Consider the following 23,678-nt stretch of genomic DNA (forward strand, 5'->3'; position numbering starts at 1 on the left):
CTTCTTAAAACTTTACCAGTGTTACCTTATGACCATTACAATCTAATAGCATTTTGTAGAACAGTGGTAATCAACCCTGTTCCAGGAGCTCTACCATCCTGTAGGTTTTCATTCCAACCCCAATAAAGCACACCTCAATCAACAGCTAGAGGTCTTGTTGAGCTGCTAATTACTAGTCAGGCATGTCAAATCATGGTTGAAGTGAAAACCTACAGGATGGCAGATCTCCAGGAACAGGGTTGGTTACCACTCTTGTAGACTTTCAAATAGTGGCACTATGTCACCAAATTGTGCCTTTTTTATAACTTCCAAACATCCAGAAAAAACACTCAAATTAAATGTTGAATGTCTCAGCCATTGATTGGTGTAAAGAAATGGAAGATCACTCAAAATAAAGCTTTAACCCACACAGATGCAAAATTTGGCCAATCTTCACTAATTTAGGGGGTATTCTATTTAAGGCTTTACAACTCTAGATGTGAGCATCACAGAGACTTGGAAAATGCCTTAAATGAAGTAAGGTACTGGTACCGTTTACAATAACATAATCTAGATTATATTATATTCATAATCTAGGTACAATTAAAGTTCTACAAATGAAATTATCCAGAAGAAAATGCAAAAATGAAGTTGTTCTCCCTGGAATACAGAGAGATCACATATATATAGCAGGTAAAACTATACGTGTCCTGGATCATAAACTCCTTGATCACAAGTATTCAAAACCTGAGGAACTACTAAAGTGATATCTGGAACTTCTATCAAGCAAAAAGTAAACAGTGTACACTGGTGACCTTTAGTTTCTCCAGATCTATCCATCCACCTATCCATTATCTATACCCGCTTATCTTGAGCAGGGTCACGGCAGGTGCTGGAGCCTATCCCAGTGTGCATTGGGCGAGAGGCAGGAATACACCCTGGACAGGCCGCCAGTCTATCACAGGGCACACACAGCATTCAGTCACACACTCATACCTATGGTAGGGGAGAACATGCAAACTCCAAACTGAGATTTGAACCCACAGCCTTCTTGCTGTGAGGCGACAGTCCTACCCACTGCACCACCATGCCACCGATCTATCCAAAATATCTAAATTGTGCATTGCTGTAAATTTTAACATAATAATATATTTCACTACAAAGCAGCTGTTTTGACTGATGAAACTAACTCATTTTGCATCATTTTCAAGTGAGGATTAAATAATAATAATGTCTTCATCAATATAGGTGTCACAGCTCTGGGACCAAACTGCTAACTCCCTGTTTAGTTTTCACCCTGTGTTTTGTGTCTCATGTCAACGTTAGATTGTTAATTGGTTTACTGGTTTCCCACATTCTGCACTTGTCTGCTTGTTTCCTGTGATTGTTTTCACCTGTTCCACTGTGCATTTAAGTTCCTGGTTTTCCTCTGTTCTGTTCTCTTAATATCCCTTGTGAGCTCTGACAATAGGGGTCTAACATATCTAGCGGTCTAAACACTTATCCATAATATCTTGGAAAAATGTAAATAAAATTATTTTTGTCCATTTTATGAAGCATATATATTTGCTCCTTTATGGTCGATTAAAATGAAACATTGATATCACATAATAATGCAAAAACATTGTGGCACACTGTGTGGTACACATACCTAAATATGTAGTCATTCACACTTATGTTTTCTTGTATTCTACAGTACAGTACAGTAGTCTTTTGTTGCATGGGGATGGGATGACATGTTACTATTATGATCTGTCCAAGGGAAATTTTATAATCATCTAGCACATATCAGCACACAGTAAATTTGAGGATTTTCCATGCCATTTCCATTCCATACTGACAGCTAGGGCTGATAGTTCTTCCCCAATACAAATGTGCTGTGCATTATTAGCAAAGGCAAACAGTTATCTCTTACGACAAATGTGAACATAACAATATTTTAAATGACAACATAAATAATTGATATGTTTCAAGCAGTGATATGTACATGCTTGTATATATCGTAGCTAGATGTCATGCTTTCTTCTCTTCTGACTCACTCCACAGAGAATTTGTTTTAACCATGCTGATGAGTTGGCAACAGTAGTAAAATCGTCCAAAAACTGAAGGAAAAAAGTAATGCCTCAATTAGTGCTTGTATATTGCTGTGTAATGTTACGGTTGGATGCACAACATTGCTGCCATTCAGCAGACACTCTTATCCAGAGCAACTTAGATAACTTTGTACTAGGGGTGTGCAGAGACGTCATTATCTGTATCTGTATCTGTTCAACCAATAAAATTATCTGTATCTGTATCTGTATTCGGATAGAAGACAGGAAGTGGGCGTGGTTTATACCGGAAGTCAAATGTAAATCAGGCAAATGTTTTGCATCGCAGTGGCTCAAAGTGTGTAACTGGTGTGCCCCCCCCACCCCCCTCTCTCCCCCCCCCCCCCCCTCCAGCCCATGTGACGTTAGATAGAGGCTATGAGAACTTTTTTTTTTTTTCCGAATCCGAATAATAACGAACAACTTTGGGTAGAAGAAATATCTGTTTCCATCGCATTATTCATGCTTTCCCGAATACAGTATTCGGAATCGGGGTGCTGTCCACCAGAGGGCAGCACCGGCCCTATACGCAGTTATGGCTGCAGCTGCGAGACATCGTAATCACAACAGCTGCAGCCCATTATCTAATGATTGGGCCTAATAAACGGGACTGATTGTCAGACCTGGGAGTTGGGATTTTGGACAATGTGGCTGTGTATGGGGACTTTGCAGCATATGGTGTTTTTGTTTCCTTTAGGACTTTGTGTTTTTGCCCACCTTGTTAGGAAGTTTTGGTTGCCAGGTTTGTCTTTCCTTTGTTTCCAAAGGCTTCTGCTTATTTCCAGTTTCAGGAGTTAATAAATGGCTCCAAGCCAATTACTCTCTTTTGTGTTTCTGTCTGTCCACTATATTATACAGTGGTTACCCCCAGCCCTGTATCACACTGGGAATTAAACTGGTGACCTTTAGGTTGCTTAGCCATTATACTATGCTGCCACAATGCTGTGCTGAAGAAACCACTCATGCAGTTAAGCATGGGTCTCTCTTTGTAATAAAATTCTAAAGAAAACATGCCATATACTGTTGGAAAGCTTGTACTGTCCTCTACATGATAAATTATCAAATCAAATCAAATCAAATCAGAAGAAACTGAAATGAGTTACATTGGCATAAATAGTGTATGGGCTATTTTTGGTGGTGAAAGAATATTTTTATAAACTCCAGATAGACACTATTGTCCAGTGTGTCATGCTTGGGGGGGGGGGGGGGGTAGTTCAAGATGGGACTTGTTAAATTGCTTGTTAAATTGATGACCTACAGTATGTGACAATGGTGGCACTTAAAAACTCCATATTAGGCATAGTTGTTGTGTATCGTCTACTAATAAAGCTAGAATACAGAGTTTGTTGTTTCCACTCACAGTTTGGTTGCAAGAGCACTGAATTTCTGAGTTGAGCATTTTCAGGATGCTGGCGTCCTGGCCACTGGGAGGCACCCACAAAGGAGTTAAACAGACAATATACTCTGAGCCAAGGTGAATATAACCTTGGAATGGCATGTCAAGCTTGAAAGTTGTACTGTGCAAAAATTTACGTGGAAAGAAAATATTAAGTATATAATATTAAGTTTGCAAAAGGAAACTTGTAGCAATGATAGCAATGTTGTGGAAACATCTTGAAAATCATAGCATAATCATATTGCTGGCCCTGCCCACAGATAGACACTCCCACCCCCCTGCTTCTCCACACACCTAATCCTGATAATGCATCAACATTTCTAGCTGTGACTTCCAGGGATTAAAGGGGAAGCAAGATCTCATGACTGAAACTGTGTCCCGATAAAACATTTGTGTTTGTAGTTTTAGTACTATGTACTGTATATGGGAGGAGAGATACATTGCCCCAGGGCAGGTTTATGGGTGAAACATTTTCAGACGCACCCACTCCTTCATTGCATAATAGCCTGATATATATATATATATATATATATATATATATATATATATATATATATAGCATAAAAACCTTTTTGCTATATTTTTTTAAAAGGTATCACCCTTGTTATTAAAGGAAAACGCAAGCATCAAATAACAGAAAGTGCATTTATTTGAATAAAGGGCTTTTGCATGTATCCATGAAGTGGATTCACTACTCTTTTCAGAATATGCTCTCTGCCTCCAAGAGAACTAAAAACGTTTATGTGCAGGGTTATGTCATATGTGCACACATGTGATGCTTGTGCATTGTCCTCAGTCATTTTCTTAATGAAATTCACCAAAGGTGCCATGGCTATGAAGGACAAGCCATGTTCTGCTATAAATGAGCAAATCAAAGCTCATGCGCCCTGTTCTAACACCACAAACTAAACGGCTTTTCGTCAGCCGCCAGCTCCAGTTTCATCAATACAAGCCCATATACTTTTTAAAAAATACTGTTTATCAATTAGGTTTGTCCCATAGTAACAGGTTACAAGGGTTGATTTCCCAAAACCAATAGCTAAGGTTAAGTATGCAGATACATTTTTTGTTTTCTGGCGAGTCTCTTAGTTGCAACATGATACATATAACTGAGCATTTTTGTGGTTATATGCGTGCAGTATTTATTAACGTGGCATTTGAATGACACTGACAACTGGCTTCATGATACCGGTACCTAAATGCACTCATCATATAACGGTATGTCAATTTGCAATTGAAAATCCTGTTTTATAAATGTATGATATCTGTCTTTTGTGAAATTATTGTTAAATTGCCACTATTATAAGTATGTGCTTATTATTATTATCAGCTTGGTAGCTCGCATCACAAGCACAAAATGGTGTTTTTTTTCTGTTTTTTCAATGTGTTCTATTGGCTGAAATAGCATGTACTCACAAGTCACCACAAGGTTCAACGTTCCCCATTCATTGCATTTTATTTTTCATTCCCCAGTCATTCTATGGGAATTTTCCCCAAAACTATTTGGACTTTCAAAAAGCTGTGTACAAGCACAGTGCTCTGAGCCAAGCTGAATATTATAAAGTTGGAATGGCATGTCTAGTTTAAAAACTGTAAGGGGAAGTTTGCAGAAATCTGGGTGGAAGAAAAGAAGAATAAGTATGCAAGGGAACAGGCAGTGGGTTGCTGAAGCAACCACACTGATAGTAAAAAGAAAATCTACAGGGAGAAATCATGTGCAGAAATTACTCAGAAACCATGGAGGAATAAGTAATTTTAGGATCTGTTTTACCTGTCTGTCAGTGAAGGAATATAGCGGATACAGGGGCTTTTGCAGGACAAATTCTTCTCCTGTCTGGTGCCGGCTCTGCCAGGCCTTGGTGTTTCCCATCATTCTCTCTGGGTCTGCCTCTACTACAACTGCAACCTGGAAAAGATGAGAAAGAGGAAATTATGGTATGGCAAAAACTGCCAGTCACACATGCCATAGCTGTGCTGTATCAGCAGGTGGCAGCAATGCTACAGGCTATCTGTGCAACTAGTTTATTATTTTGCTGAAGTTGAGTGATTATGATTATGAGGTTACTACAACTAATACTGCCAATAATAATAATAATAATAATAATAATGACTATGATTTAATTTATGATTGCTACATTATCATTATATCAATGACAGTAATCATAACACTAAGATGTTATTGAAGATCTAGTTGAAGATTTTGATTTATGTTCAGTCAGAATACCTCTCCGGATGATGAAGTGTTTAAATGCAGTACCTGGTTCCTGAGGGCCTCCAGATGTCCCTGTTTCTCCGCCTCCTCCTCCAGTCTCAGGAGTGCTTGTGCCTCCCTTTCCCTCTTTCGCTGCAGCAGGAGCGCTTCCCGAAACTGCACCCTGAGCAAACAGGATCGGGGGAAAGGCCATATGTATAAACCTTCGGCAAATCACTCGCAAGAATAGTGTTAATAAAAAAATTTGGAAAGACTAACAGATTCTTATATGTGGCTTCTAGATAATCTTTATGACTTAGAGTTGTCATGAATTACAGTTGGTGAAATCTATAGTCACACCGGTGTATGACATCTATATTTTAATTAATCAAGAGCCATTTAACTATATACTGTGGCATTTCTATGTGTGTTCATCCACAGTTAACACTTGCATGCCATAATGTCAAAATTGGCCAAAATTGCCTGCGTTATGGTGCTACAATTTACAGATTGGGATGAACCCATATCATTACTGCTGCACAACTTCATCTTTTCTGATATGCTGATGTTTACTTTACCAGCTTCATTGCCATTTCCAGAAAAAAGCAGTTATCATGATTTTCATTTCTCTTGTGAGAGATATTTTTTTTTTGCCATGGATGGCAAAATTGAATCTCAGATTAGATTTGTCAAAAAGAACCTTCAAGATCAAGACATAATCTTTTTCTTTACTCAGAATCATCCTTTTACTCAGCCATTCTGGCAGCTCTTCAAAGAGACCTTGAAAGCACTCGTAAATATTTTGTGTTGCATAAACGTTTCTATACAATGTCCTCCAAAATTATTCACGCTCTCAATAAAGATGAGAAAATAAGGCCATATAAAAGAAACAATATAGGTTATGAGCCATTTTGTGCCCCCTCCCTTCACAAGGAAAACACTACTGAGTCATCTTCTGTAGTTTTTTTATCAGACTGGTGAACATAAATCTTTCAAGGATTTGTGATCTGCCATCTTCAATTCAAACCACAAATTTGAATTTGGATACAAGTCTGGAAACATATGGCCATAGTAAAACAGTGGTCAGTTAACCATTTCTTGGTTGATTTTGAAGTATGCTTGGGAACATTGTCTTGCTGAAAGATCCAGTTTCAGCCTTGTTCAAGCAACCTGGCAGGGGGGATATCAGAATTTATTTATGTTTATTATTGTTATCATTGGTAAGACTACTACTACTACAACTACTACTACTAATTCTACTACTACCATTAGTAATACTACTAATACATTTTTATGAACAGTAGAGGAATGCCACACTGTTTTATCTTGTTATTGCAGACATTCTGGCAACTCTTAAATGCCTGTTAGGTTATGAGTACTTTTAAAGCTTAGTAGCATGTAAACATAGCCCTTATTTTTACTACTAGGAGTAGCAGTAAATTTCCACCGTAATCAGAACGTTCCCTCTATTAAGGGTAAATTTTCTCCTAACAGGAACAGCTTTAGCAATGTCCCCAAACCTGCTCCCAATGTCCTGATAAACAGTGGGCCACAAGCACTGTAAAAAACTGTGGTGCTAGCGTTGCCGCATGTCTGCATGCATTTACACAGAACTGCCACCTCATATACCCCAGCCTTCCCAGATGTAAACTGAATCCAGACATTTTTTTTTTAAATTCTTAAATTATTTTCTGCCCTTTTATTCCACATATACCTCTTGACAGCATTTCATGATTTCTACAAATGTTCTTTCATAGTTTTGCTGCTCTAACTTCAAGGCCACAGTGAATATGGCTTACAGGAGTTATTTTACACATCTCACTAACTTTAGGCCGCATTCACACATTTATGTTATATTTGGCACATATATCAGGCATGGATTGTACATATGTGCAAGTCCGTGAAATGTATACCAGAAAAAATGACTGATGAAATGACCACATATGACACCAGAACAGCCCCGCATGAACCCAGTGAGAACTGAGGACATGACATATACGGTAATGTGTGAGCCAAAAATAACAGACCCCACAAATTTTAGGCTGGTCTCACATGGATATGAGATTGGCTGCTCTTTAAGTGGTGTTACCTCTCCTTGTCTCTTCTTGCTTGCTCAACCATAAGTTCCCTCAGTTCTTCCAGTCGCTCTTGGTCCTTCTTCTCCTGTTCCTCTCTCCTCCTCTGTTTTTCGGTATAGAACTCTTTTACCTGGAGGAAGATGTTGATGTATTTTTCATGAACTAATGACTGCAAATCTCAAAAAAATCTTGAGATCTTGAAATCTGATATTTTTGTAGTGTGCAGTTAGCATTTCTACTTCTTCAACACATCACTAGCACAAAGAGTACTTCAGTAAATTGCTAATATACTACAAATACTGTGCAAGAATAAAACACAGCTACTTATCTGGTTAGCATTGTATCTAACGAATACATCCAGGTATCTAGCAAGCCTACGTAATGTTGCTAAATTACAGCTAGCAGTCCACTCAGACATACACACCTATAAAAGCATACAATTTGGCAGACACTTTAGGCCAAAGCAACTTCAGTGCATTTCACAGGGTAGCAAAAATGCATTGCACTTGTGCCAATGTTACAATGAACTGCCACCATCAAGGTGCATGTCTCAAGACCTGCAAAATAAGAGAGAAGGATTTGTGTAGTGTGAAGTGTAGTCTGAAAAGGTGGGTTCTTAGCCTTTTGCAGAAAACAGGCAGAGAATCTGGCTTCCTGACTGACTTGGGAAGGTCGCTCCACCTTTGGGGGATGAGGACAAAGAAAAGCCAAGGCAGCAAGGAGTGGCCAAAGAGATGGGACAGAAAGTTTGTGAGAGGATGCTGAATGGAGAGGTCTGGTTAGGTTGTGAAAATAGAAATGGCAACACCATTTGTAGCTTTGTAAGGATTAATGAATGGGTATACAGGATCCAATTCCACTATTAACTGCAACATGGCAGGAGAAGCAGAAAGGCCAGTTTGTGGAACCTACTGCCCATAGACAACTTTTACAGAATGATGCAATTTGGGACCAATTCGACTAATCCGATAAACCAACGTGATTAAATTATGAACGTAATTGAACCAGCTAATGGCTATCATGACATCTCAAAAGCTGTTTGAAGCAAAATTTCACAGTGCTAGGCTAAGTATGTTCTAAGTAACTGAGAAAAATCCAAAAACCGTTTTATGACTCTTCCCTAATTTAGCTACAATTTCCTCCCATACAGGCATGCTTTGTAAATATGGCCCTAAGAGTTTTAAATAAAAATGAGAGGGCAGTAATTGTGTACATCTGCTGGGTTCAGAGAGGGTTTGTTGGGGAGATGAGTGACACGGCTCCTCCTAAGTGTATGAAGGACTGAAAGAGAAGCAGTAAATAAGAGCAAAGATGGAAGGAATAGAGTGAAATGCACTAAAGGAAAGCAGAGGGGATAGGGCCAAGGTAACAAGCAGCAGTATGGTTGTGAGATGTTAGATGTTAGGACTTCAGGATGTTAGGGTTTCAGAGTTAGAGAGGGGTGAGAAGGAAGATGGGGAAGTGTGGTGTGTGTGTGCGGGGCAGGGGGGGGGTTAGCAAGTGGAGAGAAGGATATGGAGAAGGAGTTACATAAAACTGACCTTTTCAAAAACAATACAAAATCAGGGAGGGGGGGGGGGTGTTGCAGTGAGGAAAGATGTGAATGTGCAGAACAGTCTGCATCAGTTAGAAGTAGCAGGTTGGTTTCAAGAGTGAAAGAAGCAGACATTAGCAGACTCAAACATAGATGAAATGAAGACCAAGTGGGAGTGGAAGATTGACAGACCACCCAGAATATTCCTCCATTTCCACTCTCCTGCATGTAGTTTGGCTCTATCTGCATATAAGCAGCCAGTCAGCCATGAATTAGGAGGAGGAAGACAAGCTGGTTTCGTAGAGATAGAACACAGTGAGAAACGAGAAGGACAGAGGACAGTGGAGGACATATCCTCAACAGGCAGATGGAAAAATGATCTGGCAGGGGGAAGACATAAGAAAACAACAGAGGACAGGGCAGTGGGAGTGTGGAGACAGGACATAGACCAAGCAGGTGGATGTGGGATGGGGAGTGGGGGATAGACACTAATCTGATTTCAGTTTTTTCTTTTCAGAACTCAGATTATCAGTCAACTGTTAGACAACAGACTACAGTTTCCCAGTTGTAATGTTGATGGAAGAGCTGAGCTTTTTTGTAATTCTTGGCCTACAATTACCCCAAGTACATAGACAGTCAGTCTTGTATCTTGACAGCAGGTCACCACACTAATCTCAGGGGTGTAATTTTAATGCTGGGAGCTAAAGTTCAGTATGGAAACTACATCGCATATCTACAGCAACAAACAGACAGGGAGTAACTATTAATCAAATAATCACCCCTAATTTTGATGTGACAGAGCACCAGTGATCTGTAGAATGTCAACATTATGTGAAAGGGCAGTTCGTGGCGTGCGGACGAGCCATAAACTCATAAACCACAGTCTTCCTCACAGACATTCAGAGCGAGGCAAAGATAAGCAAACACAGTATCATCCTATTGACTCCGACAGCACTAAAATCAGATTGAGCGAGGGAAATAGATTTGTTTGCAAATTAGATAATGTTTCATTGTCAGCAGGAGTATTAGTATATATAATCTATTTTAGCCTAAGCGCTGCCATTAATCTGCCTTCACCTGTATCTCTCCCCCCCCACCCTGCTTTCCTGGCAGACCCACGAGAGCAACTCTTAATTAAACAGTCCAGGAAAGCCGACTGGTCCTGCAACAACTGTGACAACACCAAGAGGGGACCCATCCCCCGATCACGCTCTTCGAGACAAACACAGGAGGACCAGGAGTCGCACCCTCTCTTTATCTCCCCAAATAAACGATTAATCAAGTTAATGTATCCTACCATGCAGAAACCATTCTCAATCCATGCAGTTATTTTAAAACCACTGAGGTCTGGCATTTGGTAAGGGCCCAATCCAAAGTGAACAACCATGACCGTAGGGCCACATCTTACTTTTTCCTATAAAAATATCAATAATAATAATAGAATTAACAACTGCGCATTTCTGCATGTTTGCTTTGCAAGAGATAACTATTTATCATTTTGAAAGAATGGGAACAGAATATGTTGCGCATGCTTAAGTACACTCTATAATGGCCCTATTCCCTATTCTACTTTCATGTAGGATACAGGCACAGATGTCATCATTGATTGACCATTTTCATGACCTTGAGTGATCGACCTTCATTCTTCCATGATATTCTGCACGACCGATCATTTTTCCAAATGATTTTGATTGCCTACTTTACCTAATATAAAAGAGTATAAATTATCCTAGCGTGAGAAAGCCAGATTGTACTCTGATGAATGTATGCAGCTTTGACATGTCAGCCATCTCTCTGTTGGGTATTTTCATGATTTTTTCATGCTTTATTTCACTGCCCCCTCGGTTTTGGATGCCCAGTTGTGAACTTAATGGCCCGTCCCATCTCTGTTGATTCAGGAGGGCGCGCGCTAGCACACCCGCCCACAGAACGGGGCGTGTCCGGCTGCACCTCTCCGTGCTCTGTAAAGCTCCACGCCATAGGGCCGCACAATCACACGGCTGTTCTACACAAATCATGGCCAGAGTCAGGCTATTTAAAGTTGCCCAATGGATATGCAAGTTTAATAAAGGCTTCATAAAACAGGACACTGAAACAGTGCCTTCGTGGTGATTTAGTTGCCTCCAAAGCATATTGTCTCTAAATAATTTAGCTTTACAAAACACTAAACCAAAACAAAGCCGCTGGCTCTGAAAAGTTTTCAGTACTTTGTTAGCGACTGATAGTTCTGGCCCTTTGTGTGGTTGACAATGTCCTTGGTAGTCATGACACAAATGTGATACGTAGCATCGTTATCTCAGGCTGTGGCAGTGCACCTTCACACAGCCTCCTGTACCTCCTTAACTATGCTGAAGGCTGTGCAATATGCATGATATGCACTTGTAATGGGCTCTCTGATCTGTTTAATAATACACCACACAAAATGTCACGTCATCTTAGCTCACTCATGCAGGCATCGTCAAAAAATGTTCGGAGAGAACATATATCTCAAAATAAGAATTCTTTTTCCATTTGGGTTCAAAATATTATATAATCAGAATTTTGTTTTTCAATCATGCTAAATTTATCCGTAAAGCAGTGCGTAAGTATTTGGACAGTGTCATAATTATTGTTTTTCTGGCTCCGTACTCCAGCACATTGGATTTGAAATAAAACAATGAATGTGAGGTTTAAGTGCACACTGTCAGTTTTAATTTAAGGTTATGTGAGGGTACATCCATACTGGGCAAACTGTGTAGGAATTACAGCCCTTTTTATACATTGTTACCCCATTTTAGTGGACTGCACTGTATTTTGTCCCATTCATTGTATAGTGAAGGATGAGATGGAAAAAGGCTCATGCAATAAATAATAAATATGTCAAGAGAGAAAGAGTCTAAAAAGCAATGATGCTGTGTCCATACACAAATATGCAAGAGAACTTGTGGAATATGAAAATAGGTAACCAACACATTCAGTAAAACAGCACTAGGACAGCCTGTGGCTTATCCACTTACTGGTGCCAATTCAGAAGCCAGTGCTTTCATATAAGCTGCCCAATATCAGTTCAATAGCATTAAGCGGATGCACTACTGCATGTATTAACACTTATGTTATGACATAACCAATTTCAAGGTGTCACTGGGCTCTCCTGCAAACGTTTTCCATAGGTTAAAGCTTGGTATTGGCAGCAATATAATGTAACAATGCTTGCAAATCCAAAGTTAAGGGTTCGATTCCCAGGTAGGGCACAGGTGTTGTACCCTTCAGCAAGGTACTTAACCTGAATTGCTTTAGTCAATATTCAGCTGTGTAAGTGGATCATATGTACATACCATAAGCTGTGGATAGGAGTGACTGCTAAATGCTTTCAATTTAAATGTTTAGTAATAAAAATGGCTAATAATGCAAATATTTGCATAAATTCAGGCCTGAAATGGAACATTCAGCAGCTCAAACGATGGGATGTGTATGTGTGCGGAGAGCAGTCTGTGTTTGAGCCGTTACCCTCTCTTTCTGTACAGCCCTCCGGGCCCTGTCTCTCTCCTGCTCCCTCCTCAGCCTGTCTTCCTCTTCCTCCTGTCTCCTGGACGCGATGGCAGCCTCCAGTCTGGCCACTTCCTCCTGCTGGGCACGCCACAGCTGCAGCTGGGGACAAGGGCAGGCGCACAAAGATAGAGGCTTCGTCATCAGCAGTTGTCACTCAGCACCCATCACTCGGCAACGGTACATTCACGGACAGGTTCTGCTTTACAGAGAAGGTTGCGCTGTTATGAACAAGCTGGGTGGAAGAATTCACCACCAATGCAGATGCTGGTTTGACCATGGCTGCAGATGATGTCACAGATACCCACTGTCCTTTTCAAATAGTTGAAAAGAAAGCATCCAGAGCACCTTCATGCGGTCCTGAACAGATCAGATGGAGAGCTAATTGCCCTGATCATATTTTGTTTTTACGAGCCCACACCCTGAGCATAGGCTCCTACTGTTGAGTCTGGTTCCACCCAAGGTTTCTTCCTGCATGCCATTCAGAGAATTATTTGCTTGCCACCGTCACCTCTAGCTTGTGTTGTGGGGGTTTATGCCAGAGTATAATGTGGAACGTACTGTGACAATTTCTTTGTCATATGCACTATATAAATGCAGTTTTATCAATTGATTAATTGAGCTTATTCTTTAATCCTGTATTCCTTTAGCAACCAGAACATATACAAAACATATACAAAAGTGTATTTTAGTCCCACAGGACAGGAGCCCTCTCAAAATAACAAACAGAACTGTGGAGGCCAGATGGCTTTATTCTTGAACTCCCTCCACGTGCCCTCTCAGCACCCTTGAACACACACCTGAGCCTGTTTGCTCTGAAACCCAAAGTCGCACACTCTGGACATATCCATGCTGATGGTAAGCAAGAGAGCGACAGGTTGGTAGAGAATCGGGCTCCCAGGGGACACCCGGAGCACGCACCGGAGGTTTGATTTACAGCTCCATCAGTTCACAGCACCGCACAGCCCTCCCCAAAGAGAGACAGTCCATCACACATTCATACCAGGAACAGAAATCAATCCAAGCTTTGTGCTCAGGGAAAAACAAGCACTGTTTTCTGCCTGTTAAGAGCTTTAACTCAAATTCAGACGCACTGTCAGAGCTCAGCCAAACTCAATACATCACATTGTTTACCTTTGTCAGATTAAGAAGACCAGCTGAGCAGCTGTCTGAAATTAGGGAGCTTGTCCTCTTGAATTTTGGATACTAGAGTTGGTGATTTCTTGCCAGTTGAAATTATACTTCAGTGGGTGCATTGGTAAACCTTATGTAGCAATAAAGCCAACTATATTTGCCAATAATTATTTCTTCTTCAAGTAAACCATTTAAAAACTATTCAGGTATATTAAATGGGGGCAGTGGAGTGGTGCACATGACTAATGTACTGGGTCTTAGTTCATACACTCCCATCGTCTGGAATCAAACACTGACCAAGACAGCACCAACTGAGACTGGCACTCCCATGGGATGGCGATATAATGGTCTGTAATGCCTCCCAGGGAGTCGGCAAGGTCATCACCATCCCACCACGCATCAGCGGCTCTTCTGACCGATCGGGCATCTGCGGTCTGACTGCCAGCCGCACAAGCGACGCACTCCTCCAGGCGAACAACGACTCCGCTGGTTTGCGGAGCAAAAAGAAGGCCCCCAGGCATGCTCTGGATGACACACAAAAATGGCCCTGGTAGTCGGAGAATGGGATGAATGGGATTAGCAACAGGATGGGTTTACTGTTGTGAATAATTCATAAAGCATTCATAACTAGGCAAACATTTTAAAATGAATGTTCAAAGAAATAAAATAGTTCAGGTATGTCAAGCAGAAATGACTGCTGAAAAGACTGAATTATCTGAATTCAGTGATGACTGCAGTTTTGTCAGTGCATAAAAAGTCAGCTGTAACAAGAGGTCGTTGATAAGAAAAATGTAAAAATTCTCATGACATGCAAGTGACCCATCTATTAGGTACAGTCAAAAATCTGTGTAAGAAACTGAAAAAAAAATACATAACTTATAACAGAGATGAGTAACAACCTTGCTTGAAGGTTGCAGACACAGGTGAAACATAAAAATGAACTGCACATTCACCCAGAACTGAACTGATTAGAAACGGTACTTTCACTTTAAAATTATGCTTGTCACAAACTAGATGATGGGGAGCACACCCTGATTATTTATGAAATAGATATTGTTTTCATATTCCTTGTGTTTTGGGCACCCTTCCCATTGACTACCATTTAATAATAAATTCAATTTCTAACTTTTGGTCACATCCCATAATAATCATTGATGTCACTTACATCTGAATAGCTGAATGGACTCTCTCCTCAATTTAAATTCTTCCTGCTACAGTTTCTTATAATTCTCTGGAAATTCTTGATAAGATTTATTAGATTTTTTTTGTAGACTCCAGCAGAGGTAGCAAAAGCGAGGATTCAAGATGTTAGTGAACCTTCTTTCTCTCTTTAAAATTCACAAGTAATGTAATCCCCATAAGAATGTAATTACAGTTCCATTCACATTTAATTTTTTCTTTATTAGCTAGCTAGCCAGTTTAAAATTGCAAAGGTGTCAGCAACACAATCTTGGCCAATTACTTTATATAATCACTTTCCTGCAAAAGACAAACATGACCTAAAATTTGCTCTTTTTTTTCTTCAAAAATATGCTATACATGAAATATCATTATGATGACATTTATGATGACACATGTCACTTTTCTTGTATGCCCCATACATTATAAAATAAATTACCTTTGTACTAGAAGTATTTCAAACAAATACTTTCCAGCTTCCAATGCACAGTCACCAAATCCACTGAGTCACCTTATCTAAACTCATTTCTGATTTCAAACACAGTAATTTCAACTGGCCTTACAGTTCATGTACTATTTAAAGACAAACTCATTATAATCTTTGTTGAAGGAGAAGGTTGCCTACTGGCAAAAGGAAATGGCTGGTAATAGTGCAAACAGACAGTCCTTACAATCGCTTTCTTTTGGTTAATCGGGTTCCACTGGAAATCGCAGCATACTCTCATAAGGTTAGCAGCTTTGTGAAATCCCAGCCTCAGATTTTTATTTCACTGAAATTACTGTGACATTAGAAGTGAGTGACCCTGGGTCTCTTTACCGGGCAGAAAATAGCTTATCTTCGCCATGTCAAAAGGCTTAGCATTCACTCCAGCTTATTAGTAAGTAAGATGCACTGAAATACACAGCAAATAAATTACCTAACTTATTATTGCATGATGAGATAAATTAAAGAGCTGACAAAAACCTGTGATCCATGAACCGATTTGTGGAAGCAGAAGGATGTTCTTTATTACAGTGTCAAATGAGCACAGCCACAAATCTGTTCAGGTTGCTGTGGAGGGAAATGCTGTGGAGTCTCTAGTTTTAAAGTAGCATTACATTATTTAAATTTGAGCACTCATTCAAGGTGACTTGATGTTTTTTAAACATATCATGTAAACAGTTTTTACAGAATCTTAGATTAGATTATGCAGTGTCACATCTGTCATTCTGGTTTTAAAGAACAGTTCCCTCATTCTGGTTTTAAAGTACAGTTCCCTCATAAAGTGAGCATTCTGAACTGAAGTTGTGTAGTTGTTTCAACAGCAAACGTGAGCTGTTGGGGATGGCACATCACTGAAATTTTACTTTTTGCATCAGAAACTCAGAAATGTAATGATTTCACAGTGGATGGCAATTGCTGCTCAACTGGAAAAATGTACACTGCTATGAGAAAAGTCTTACATATTTGTATACTGACCCATCCTTCCATTATATAAACCTGCTTATTCCGGGTCAGGGTTGCGGAGGCTGCTGGAGTCTATCCCAGCATGCATTGAGCGAGAGTCAGGAATACACCCTGGACAGTTTGCCAGTCCATCACAGGGCACACACACCATTCACTCACACACTCAAACCTAGGGGCAATTTAGACTTGCCAATTAACCTAACCTGCATGTCTTTGGACTGTGTGTGGAAACTGGAGCACCTGGAGGAAATCCATGCGGACAAGGGCACAACATGCATGCAAACTCCACACAGATAATGTACCTTTATGAAAGGTCTCATTCAAAAAAGAAATCCTACATTATATACCTTATGTTAAGTGTGCCATATTTTCCAGGACCTGCCAAAAACACCATGGAAGTTGGCAGGACTTCTTACTTTCCAAAATGTCCTATCCCTGGCTCCAACTCACAAAGGTTCAGTTTATGTATAAATCAGAACAGAATTATGAAAATAATCTGACAGACTTCAGTGCTGCAGCACACATGCAGACGAGCAAGAAGCCTGATCAAGCTGAGAGGACTCAATTAAAATCTCTTCAGGGGAAAAAATCCTGCATTCACAGACACATTGATACAAAGCACATAAAAATTTAGCCAGCGCTCATTAAAAAAAGGTATGTTTTGATCAATGCCTATTTCATCTGCAAATTGACAATCTTTTCAGTGGGAGTTACGTAACAGCAGTGAAGAATCACAGCTGGAGAGGGAGGAATTTCTTCAACAGCCTCTGTAACAGCACATGTAATTGCGCAATCAGTCAAGCTGCACACCTTGGCCCAGTAAGGTGACTCCTCATTGAGCGTGATGCAGAGAACCCAGGGGGCTGTAAGCACTATAATCGATGCAAACGCTGGATCTGCGGTTTGCGTGTGTGTATATATGTATGTCTGGGTAAGTGTGTGTATGTGCATCTATGCATGAGTGTGTGTTGATACCCACATGAGTGTGCATCTATTTGTTGTATGGGTAAGAGATTAATCTGCACAGTGAGTACCAAGCTAGATTTGAAATGACACACTGGGCACAGCTCTAAAGCGGCTTTCTGATAGAGGATTACAGATGAGACAGCAGGAGGCGCTTCGCTCAAAAGCATTATTTATAGTGATTATATGCCTGTATGTGATGTATGTGTGTTTCTGTATGTGTACATGTGTATTTATGCATACAACTATGTAAGTGAGGATATCCTTGTGTGTGTATGTGTGAGTACAGATAATATATGTATGTATGAGAGCATACAGTGTATGTGTGTGTGTGTGTGTGTGTGTATATACATGCATATACATGCATTCAAGGAAATGTCAATGTTAATGCGGTTCCTTTCAGCAGGCTGACTGACTTTTTGTGTCTTGTTTGTCTGTCTGGGATAGACAGAATGAATGACTTGCCATTTTTAGAAGCAGTGCTAAAAAATGATGCCAGTAATGAAATCTGTATCTGGAATTGCCAGAGTGTCGCAGAGGACCAGCTGCCTTTCTACATCTGTCACGACCCACCACATCAACAAGCCAAACTTCCCAGAAGCCACTGCTTCCATTGCAACAACTAATTTTTTCCTGATTTCATCTACCTTTTCCAGATCTGATAATGCTTAGCAGGGCAAAGGGGGGAGGGGGGATTCCCTCGAGGGCTGTAATAAGCCCTTCATTATATATTCTACTAAAAAGACTATGCAAGTAATGATTATGCATGAATGCTCATACACAAAGCTACTGCAATACAAACTCATGAACACACAACAGCTGTTCTGTTTGTAACTGAAGAGTTTTGTTCCAAAACGAGATGTCCACCATTTTAAAAAAGTGACACCTACTCTTCATAAAATGATTGGTCTTCTAAAAATATATTACCTATCCTAGGTCATTTATTTACAAAATAATCATGTTTGCAGATTTAATCCTCTTTATTATGGAGATATTGAGTAATGAACTTCAGACAAGGTTATTTTCCCCAAATGGATATATCTTGTTTTGGAACCAACTCTATTTTGTTATTATGCAGATTCCTCTGAAATGCTTTTTGTTCGGTAACAGTTGTGGGGTCGCATGGATTAAAAGGAAAATGTACTGTACACCCCTGGGAGTCCAGGAAGTAATTTGTCAGCATTTTTGTTCTGCAGAGGAATGCTAGGCTAGCTTCCATTTTATGACCTGCTTTCTGTTCATAATTTACATAATTTAAATGGTGAATCTACAATGTATTCACAATCTCCCTTACAGCATATACATATAATGAAATCCCTTTTATAAAATCCAGTTCTTGCTGCTGGGTGGCTAATTTGGTTAAGACACCACTCTGTGGTGAATGGCTGAGCCCCATGGCCTTGGATTCGATTCGGACCATGTCGGTGCCATCTGTGGCCAGTATGGGAGGGTTTTGTTGATTAGGGGTCCATTTTCATTGCTATCTAGTGACCCCTGTTGGTAAAACAGTGCCTGTGGACTACCTGTTATAGCTGCATAGGAAAAGGTCTTCCTCTGACTCTACTCTATGCAAACTTAACTGTAGTCTGCAGTGTGGAAAAAAACTAAACAAATAAGTTATGAACTGTATCAATGAGTATTGAGTATTGCAAAGGACACTCAAAAATCTGGCCCTCAAGGCCAGTAGAACAGCTGGTTTTCTCTCCCGCCTGATGGTCAATTGTCCAATAATGTCACTGATTGGCCTGAGATTAAACTCACCGGGTGTATCCGTTTTAATCACTTCCTGATTAGGGTAGGGGAGAAATTTACTTTTACTTTTATTTTAAGTAATGTTTACATATGGAACCTTCAAAATATCTTTCCATGCCATGTTTTTCCAACAGGGCAGCATATGAATTTTACAAATACTGTAATAACTTATACTTCAGCTATAGCCATTCATGAATTTGTATCATAGCTAAAAGGTTAGAAGTTAGAGGTGAAAATATGTCTTTCCCTTGCTACAAAATCCTCCAAATGTTCAGATGGTGTAAGGTGTAAGGTGGGTTTGCAACTGGTGTCCATTAGCTCTTGTTACTTCTGCCAAGAAGGTTGTGACCTTGCAATGAAAGGTCTAAGTAATGAGTCAAGAACGAGCTGTGCTCAAAGTGTGTGCATCAGTGTCTGCATAAATGTGTCTACTGCTGATAACAAAGCCAAACTTAAAGTTGACTTTTCAATCTCTCAAGTCCATGAAACATCAGTCAATTTACATGAAAAAGCCAGAGCTGGCAACACAATTGTAAACGTGCGATCCTTATGCACAGAATGGGAAAGGAAGCCCATCGTATAATTACAATGTTGAGAGAAATTTGCATAAATCTTAAAGGCACACTGCCTGATTAGTCCATAGACATGCTGTAACCACCCCTCCTTATTGTTGATAAGCCATGGCCAACCCATTTGCACAGCATGTCTGCATTCTGTGCTTGTTTTCCATCTTTCAGATTGCATTTGCAAAGTTCTCTTCCACAAGAACCACTGTGATGCAGTGTTGTACCACGTTTGTCAGCTGTAACAAAACCCTGAAAACTGGATGTCGATGTCAATGGTCTCCAAGCAGAAAATTGGACAGATGTTCTATTTGTTAAATCTTAACGGAACTACCCATTTGTTTTACTCACACATTAAAATGTATGTTTACACATTTTTACACATTTCAGAGTCAACACACAGTACAAATAATCTGTAAAAAAAAAGAAGGAAATAAACATTTGTAGGCCGAAAGCACCACAAAACTCCAAGGCACTTCTTGGAATACAAATTTTCATTTTCTTCTATATGGATGCAAGCCCCACCTCGCATTGAGCACCTCTCCATTTCAACCTTTTTGAAGCCAAGGCAGCATTCTCTTTTCAATATTTTTTGAAAGTATTAGCTTATGTTGCAGCAAATATAAAATTATGCTGCAACATTAACTAATGAAAATTCACTTTTTAATTTACTGGAAAATCTACAGTAAACAGTTTGAGCTGGATATATCATTTTTTATATATTGCAAAGAACTATAGATACATTTCTCTTGTCAAAAATAGCAGCCATAGTTCTCATGGTATGGCAGTAAAATACCCATTATGTTTGGTGCTAACAAAAGGTGTCATATAGGATGGCCGTGTAGCAGAGCTTCACTTGAACTGGTTGTGGGCTCCCAGCTGGGGCACTGCCAATTGTACCATTAAGCAAGGTACTATCAACCTATCAAGCTGTACAAATGTATTATGTGTTAAAACTGCAATCAGTGCGATTTACTCTGAACAAGAGCCTCTGCATCGGTAGGTATGAGGCACCCTTTTCTTTTTGATAATTATAGTGTCAGGCTGCTGTATACCAAAGCTGTAGCATAGATCTTAAAAGGACACCTTCTCTTTCAGCTGGTTGGAGATCTCCTGCTGGTGTCTCCGTTGGCTCTGCAGGGTCAGCTCTTCCTGGTGGGCCACCCGGGCCTCTTCCAGAATCGCCAGAGACTTGATCAGCAGTCCGGCCTGGTCCTGCCACCAACTCTGGAGCACTGCCCGCTGATGGGTCTGAGCAAAGCGGTACTGGTCCCAAGACTGCTCGTGGTCCTTCTGCAATAGAACACATCTCCGTTGGACACACCTGGACCATGAATACAGCCACAAGACTGAAACAGTAACATACCCACATGATTCACAGGGGAACTGTGACACCACCATCTAGTACTCTTTTCTTATGTAAGGTTAATTACTCTAGTATTGTTATAGTACATGTAGTAGCTTTATATCAATGCTGTCTGTATAACTATAGTGCGTTTATACTATATCCATTATGTCTTTTAGTTGTATTATTTGTATTTACATAAAGATGGGTATAAATTTAATTAAATTTAGCATTTTAATGATGCACATAGACTCACTGGTCTGGGAATGTTGCTCAGATAACTCAGATAAAAGATGGATTTAATTACGTTCTCTTACTTTGTAAGTTGATCTGGACATGAGTGTCTGCTAAATGAATGTTACGTAATATAATGTGATACCCACATGGGTCACCACAGGCCAGTAAAATACCCACACAGTTAGCAGTGGAACCGTGACAAAGAGGCACAGTTCACAGCGGACCTACAACACACCCACATTTTTCGCAGTGGACCGGGATCACGCACACTTGGTTTTAAATGGACAGTAACACATTCACGGTTGAACAGTTGCCCGGGTTTCTCGGGATCTCCGCTCCTGACAGTGTTTCCAGCGGCCGCCGCTCCGCGAGCAGGGAGAGTCTGCGGCAATTCATCATCGTGCCACGAATCGCACGGCAGCGGCAGCCATGCATGACTGCTTTAGTGGAGCACAGAGAAATGATATAAATGCACGGACTAATGGCGGCTAACCGACGGCTCGCGGGCATCAGACGGCTGGCTGCTTTTATTGGAATTGAGAGGAGCTGACAGCCCTGGCCATGTAACTCACGTGCCTGAGGCGGAAAGGCAAACCGTGTATATTAACATATATCGTCGTGTGTTTGGGAACGCACAGGTATCATAGCTGCACCTGGTACATTATCGTCCTCTGTGTTTCTATGCCTGTGTGCCTTCCTGTCTGTCTCTTCATTCATGGCTGCATCTATGAGTATCTTGCTTGCATATAAGTGTGCGTGGTGTCTGTCTGCCCGCATACATATTGCATATGCATGCGTGCGTGCCTGTGTCAGAATGTGTTTGTGTTATTGCAGCTTTTCGTGGACAGCCTGGAAGCCATGTGCCACAGTATACTCAGAGCAGTGGCTGAATCCTAGCTTTGGGAGTTTTACTGCAATACTGCATGCAGTCAGCTGCTCCCCTTCAAATAACTCCTGTTACTGAAGGTGAAAACCCTACTGAAAGCAACCTTCTGGCTCCTGAAAACAGACTAAATCACAGGATATTTTATAAATAAGAATTAGGTATGTATTAATCACAATAAAATTAAGGGTCCAAATACTAATTAATATCACACCAGGCAAAGCCACATCTGCACACAGAAACAACCACCCAAAATGTTCTCCTAGAGCCCACTACTAGTAAACATTCCATAGACTTTGTGCAGATGTTTTAGTCATTTCCACATACATTGGGCAGGCACTCTTGTCTAAATGAAGCCATACATTTGCAATTAAACCAAATAAAGAACACTGAGTGAGACTCCTGTGCTGTTTCAAGGCTGAGTCAGCACTGCAAATATGCTGAATGTGGTTACGAACGCTCGACCCAAACATACTGCATATGAAGCAGCTTCTGACTGGTCAGAGTAAAGTATTTGAGTACACACCTAAAAACAAACATTCAACATGTTCCTTTTTTAACAGTTTCCTTTTAGATCAATGACCTATAAGTGTTTGTCAGATAACCACATGCTGCATTTAATTGCATAGTATGTAGCTGGATCAATATATATATATATTGTGACAGGCGGCGGGGAGAGGTGTGGGGATTGGTAGTGGAGGACAGGTACCTGGCAGCACGTTGGCTCCACCCCCGAACCACAGAAGGAGGTCCGGCAATAATCAGACGCACCGGTCGGTCATTACGCACTCACGGCTCGGGGATAAATCGAGAGCCGAAACATGAGGTAATTGCAAAGTACCGTGAGGGAAACGCGTTTGGTGAGAAGAGAAAGAGAGAGCATTGTGAATAATCAATTGAATTACTGTTGTGACCTGGACTGCCTGACTACCCGCTTGTGTATCGACTCGTTCTGTTTGAGAGCCAGGCTTCGGATTTGGACTTTGGATTACGGACATGGAATATGGATACGGATTGTGGAATTGGACTGGTTGCCTGATTTCCCCCCTTCCCCTTTGTGAGTTTCCCCCAATAAACTTTCCTTGTTTAATTGTACTTCGTTTGTGTGTTTTAGTTATTCAACTTGTGACATGGAAACCCCACACCTCTGGTTCTGCTACAATATATATATATATATATATATATATATATATATACACGTACAGTATCTAACAAAACATTGAGATTTTCCTCCCTTATCTCCCATTTTGAATCACAAATTGTACTATACTTTCACATGACCACAATGCCACTAAAAACCAAGCTAGGAGCATTGTTCAGAAGAGAGGAGCTGTCTCATAGCATAACTCATAAACTGCAGCTGTCAGTTGAGCAACTGGATA

General features: G+C 40.4%; 1 protein-coding gene across 1 annotated transcript in view; it reads right to left on the reverse strand.

The window, feature by feature from the left end:
• The window catches only part of LOC135250749 (coiled-coil domain-containing protein 148-like), a 55,166-nt gene that overhangs the window by 3,253 nt on the left and 28,235 nt on the right, over positions 1–23,678 (reverse strand). The window contains exons 10-14 of the mRNA XM_064327382.1: positions 20,918–21,124; positions 12,755–12,895; positions 7,746–7,864; positions 5,723–5,840; positions 5,237–5,371 (exon numbers count right to left, since the gene is read on the reverse strand). Of these exons, the coding sequence (XP_064183452.1) occupies positions 5,237–5,371; positions 5,723–5,840; positions 7,746–7,864; positions 12,755–12,895; positions 20,918–21,124 (720 nt within the window). The remainder of the gene's footprint in view (positions 1–5,236; positions 5,372–5,722; positions 5,841–7,745; positions 7,865–12,754; positions 12,896–20,917; positions 21,125–23,678) is intronic.

This window comes from Anguilla rostrata, chromosome 3 (genome assembly GCF_018555375.3).
Source record: "Anguilla rostrata isolate EN2019 chromosome 3, ASM1855537v3, whole genome shotgun sequence".
In the NCBI taxonomy this organism is placed as follows: Eukaryota; Metazoa; Chordata; class Actinopteri; order Anguilliformes; family Anguillidae; genus Anguilla; species Anguilla rostrata.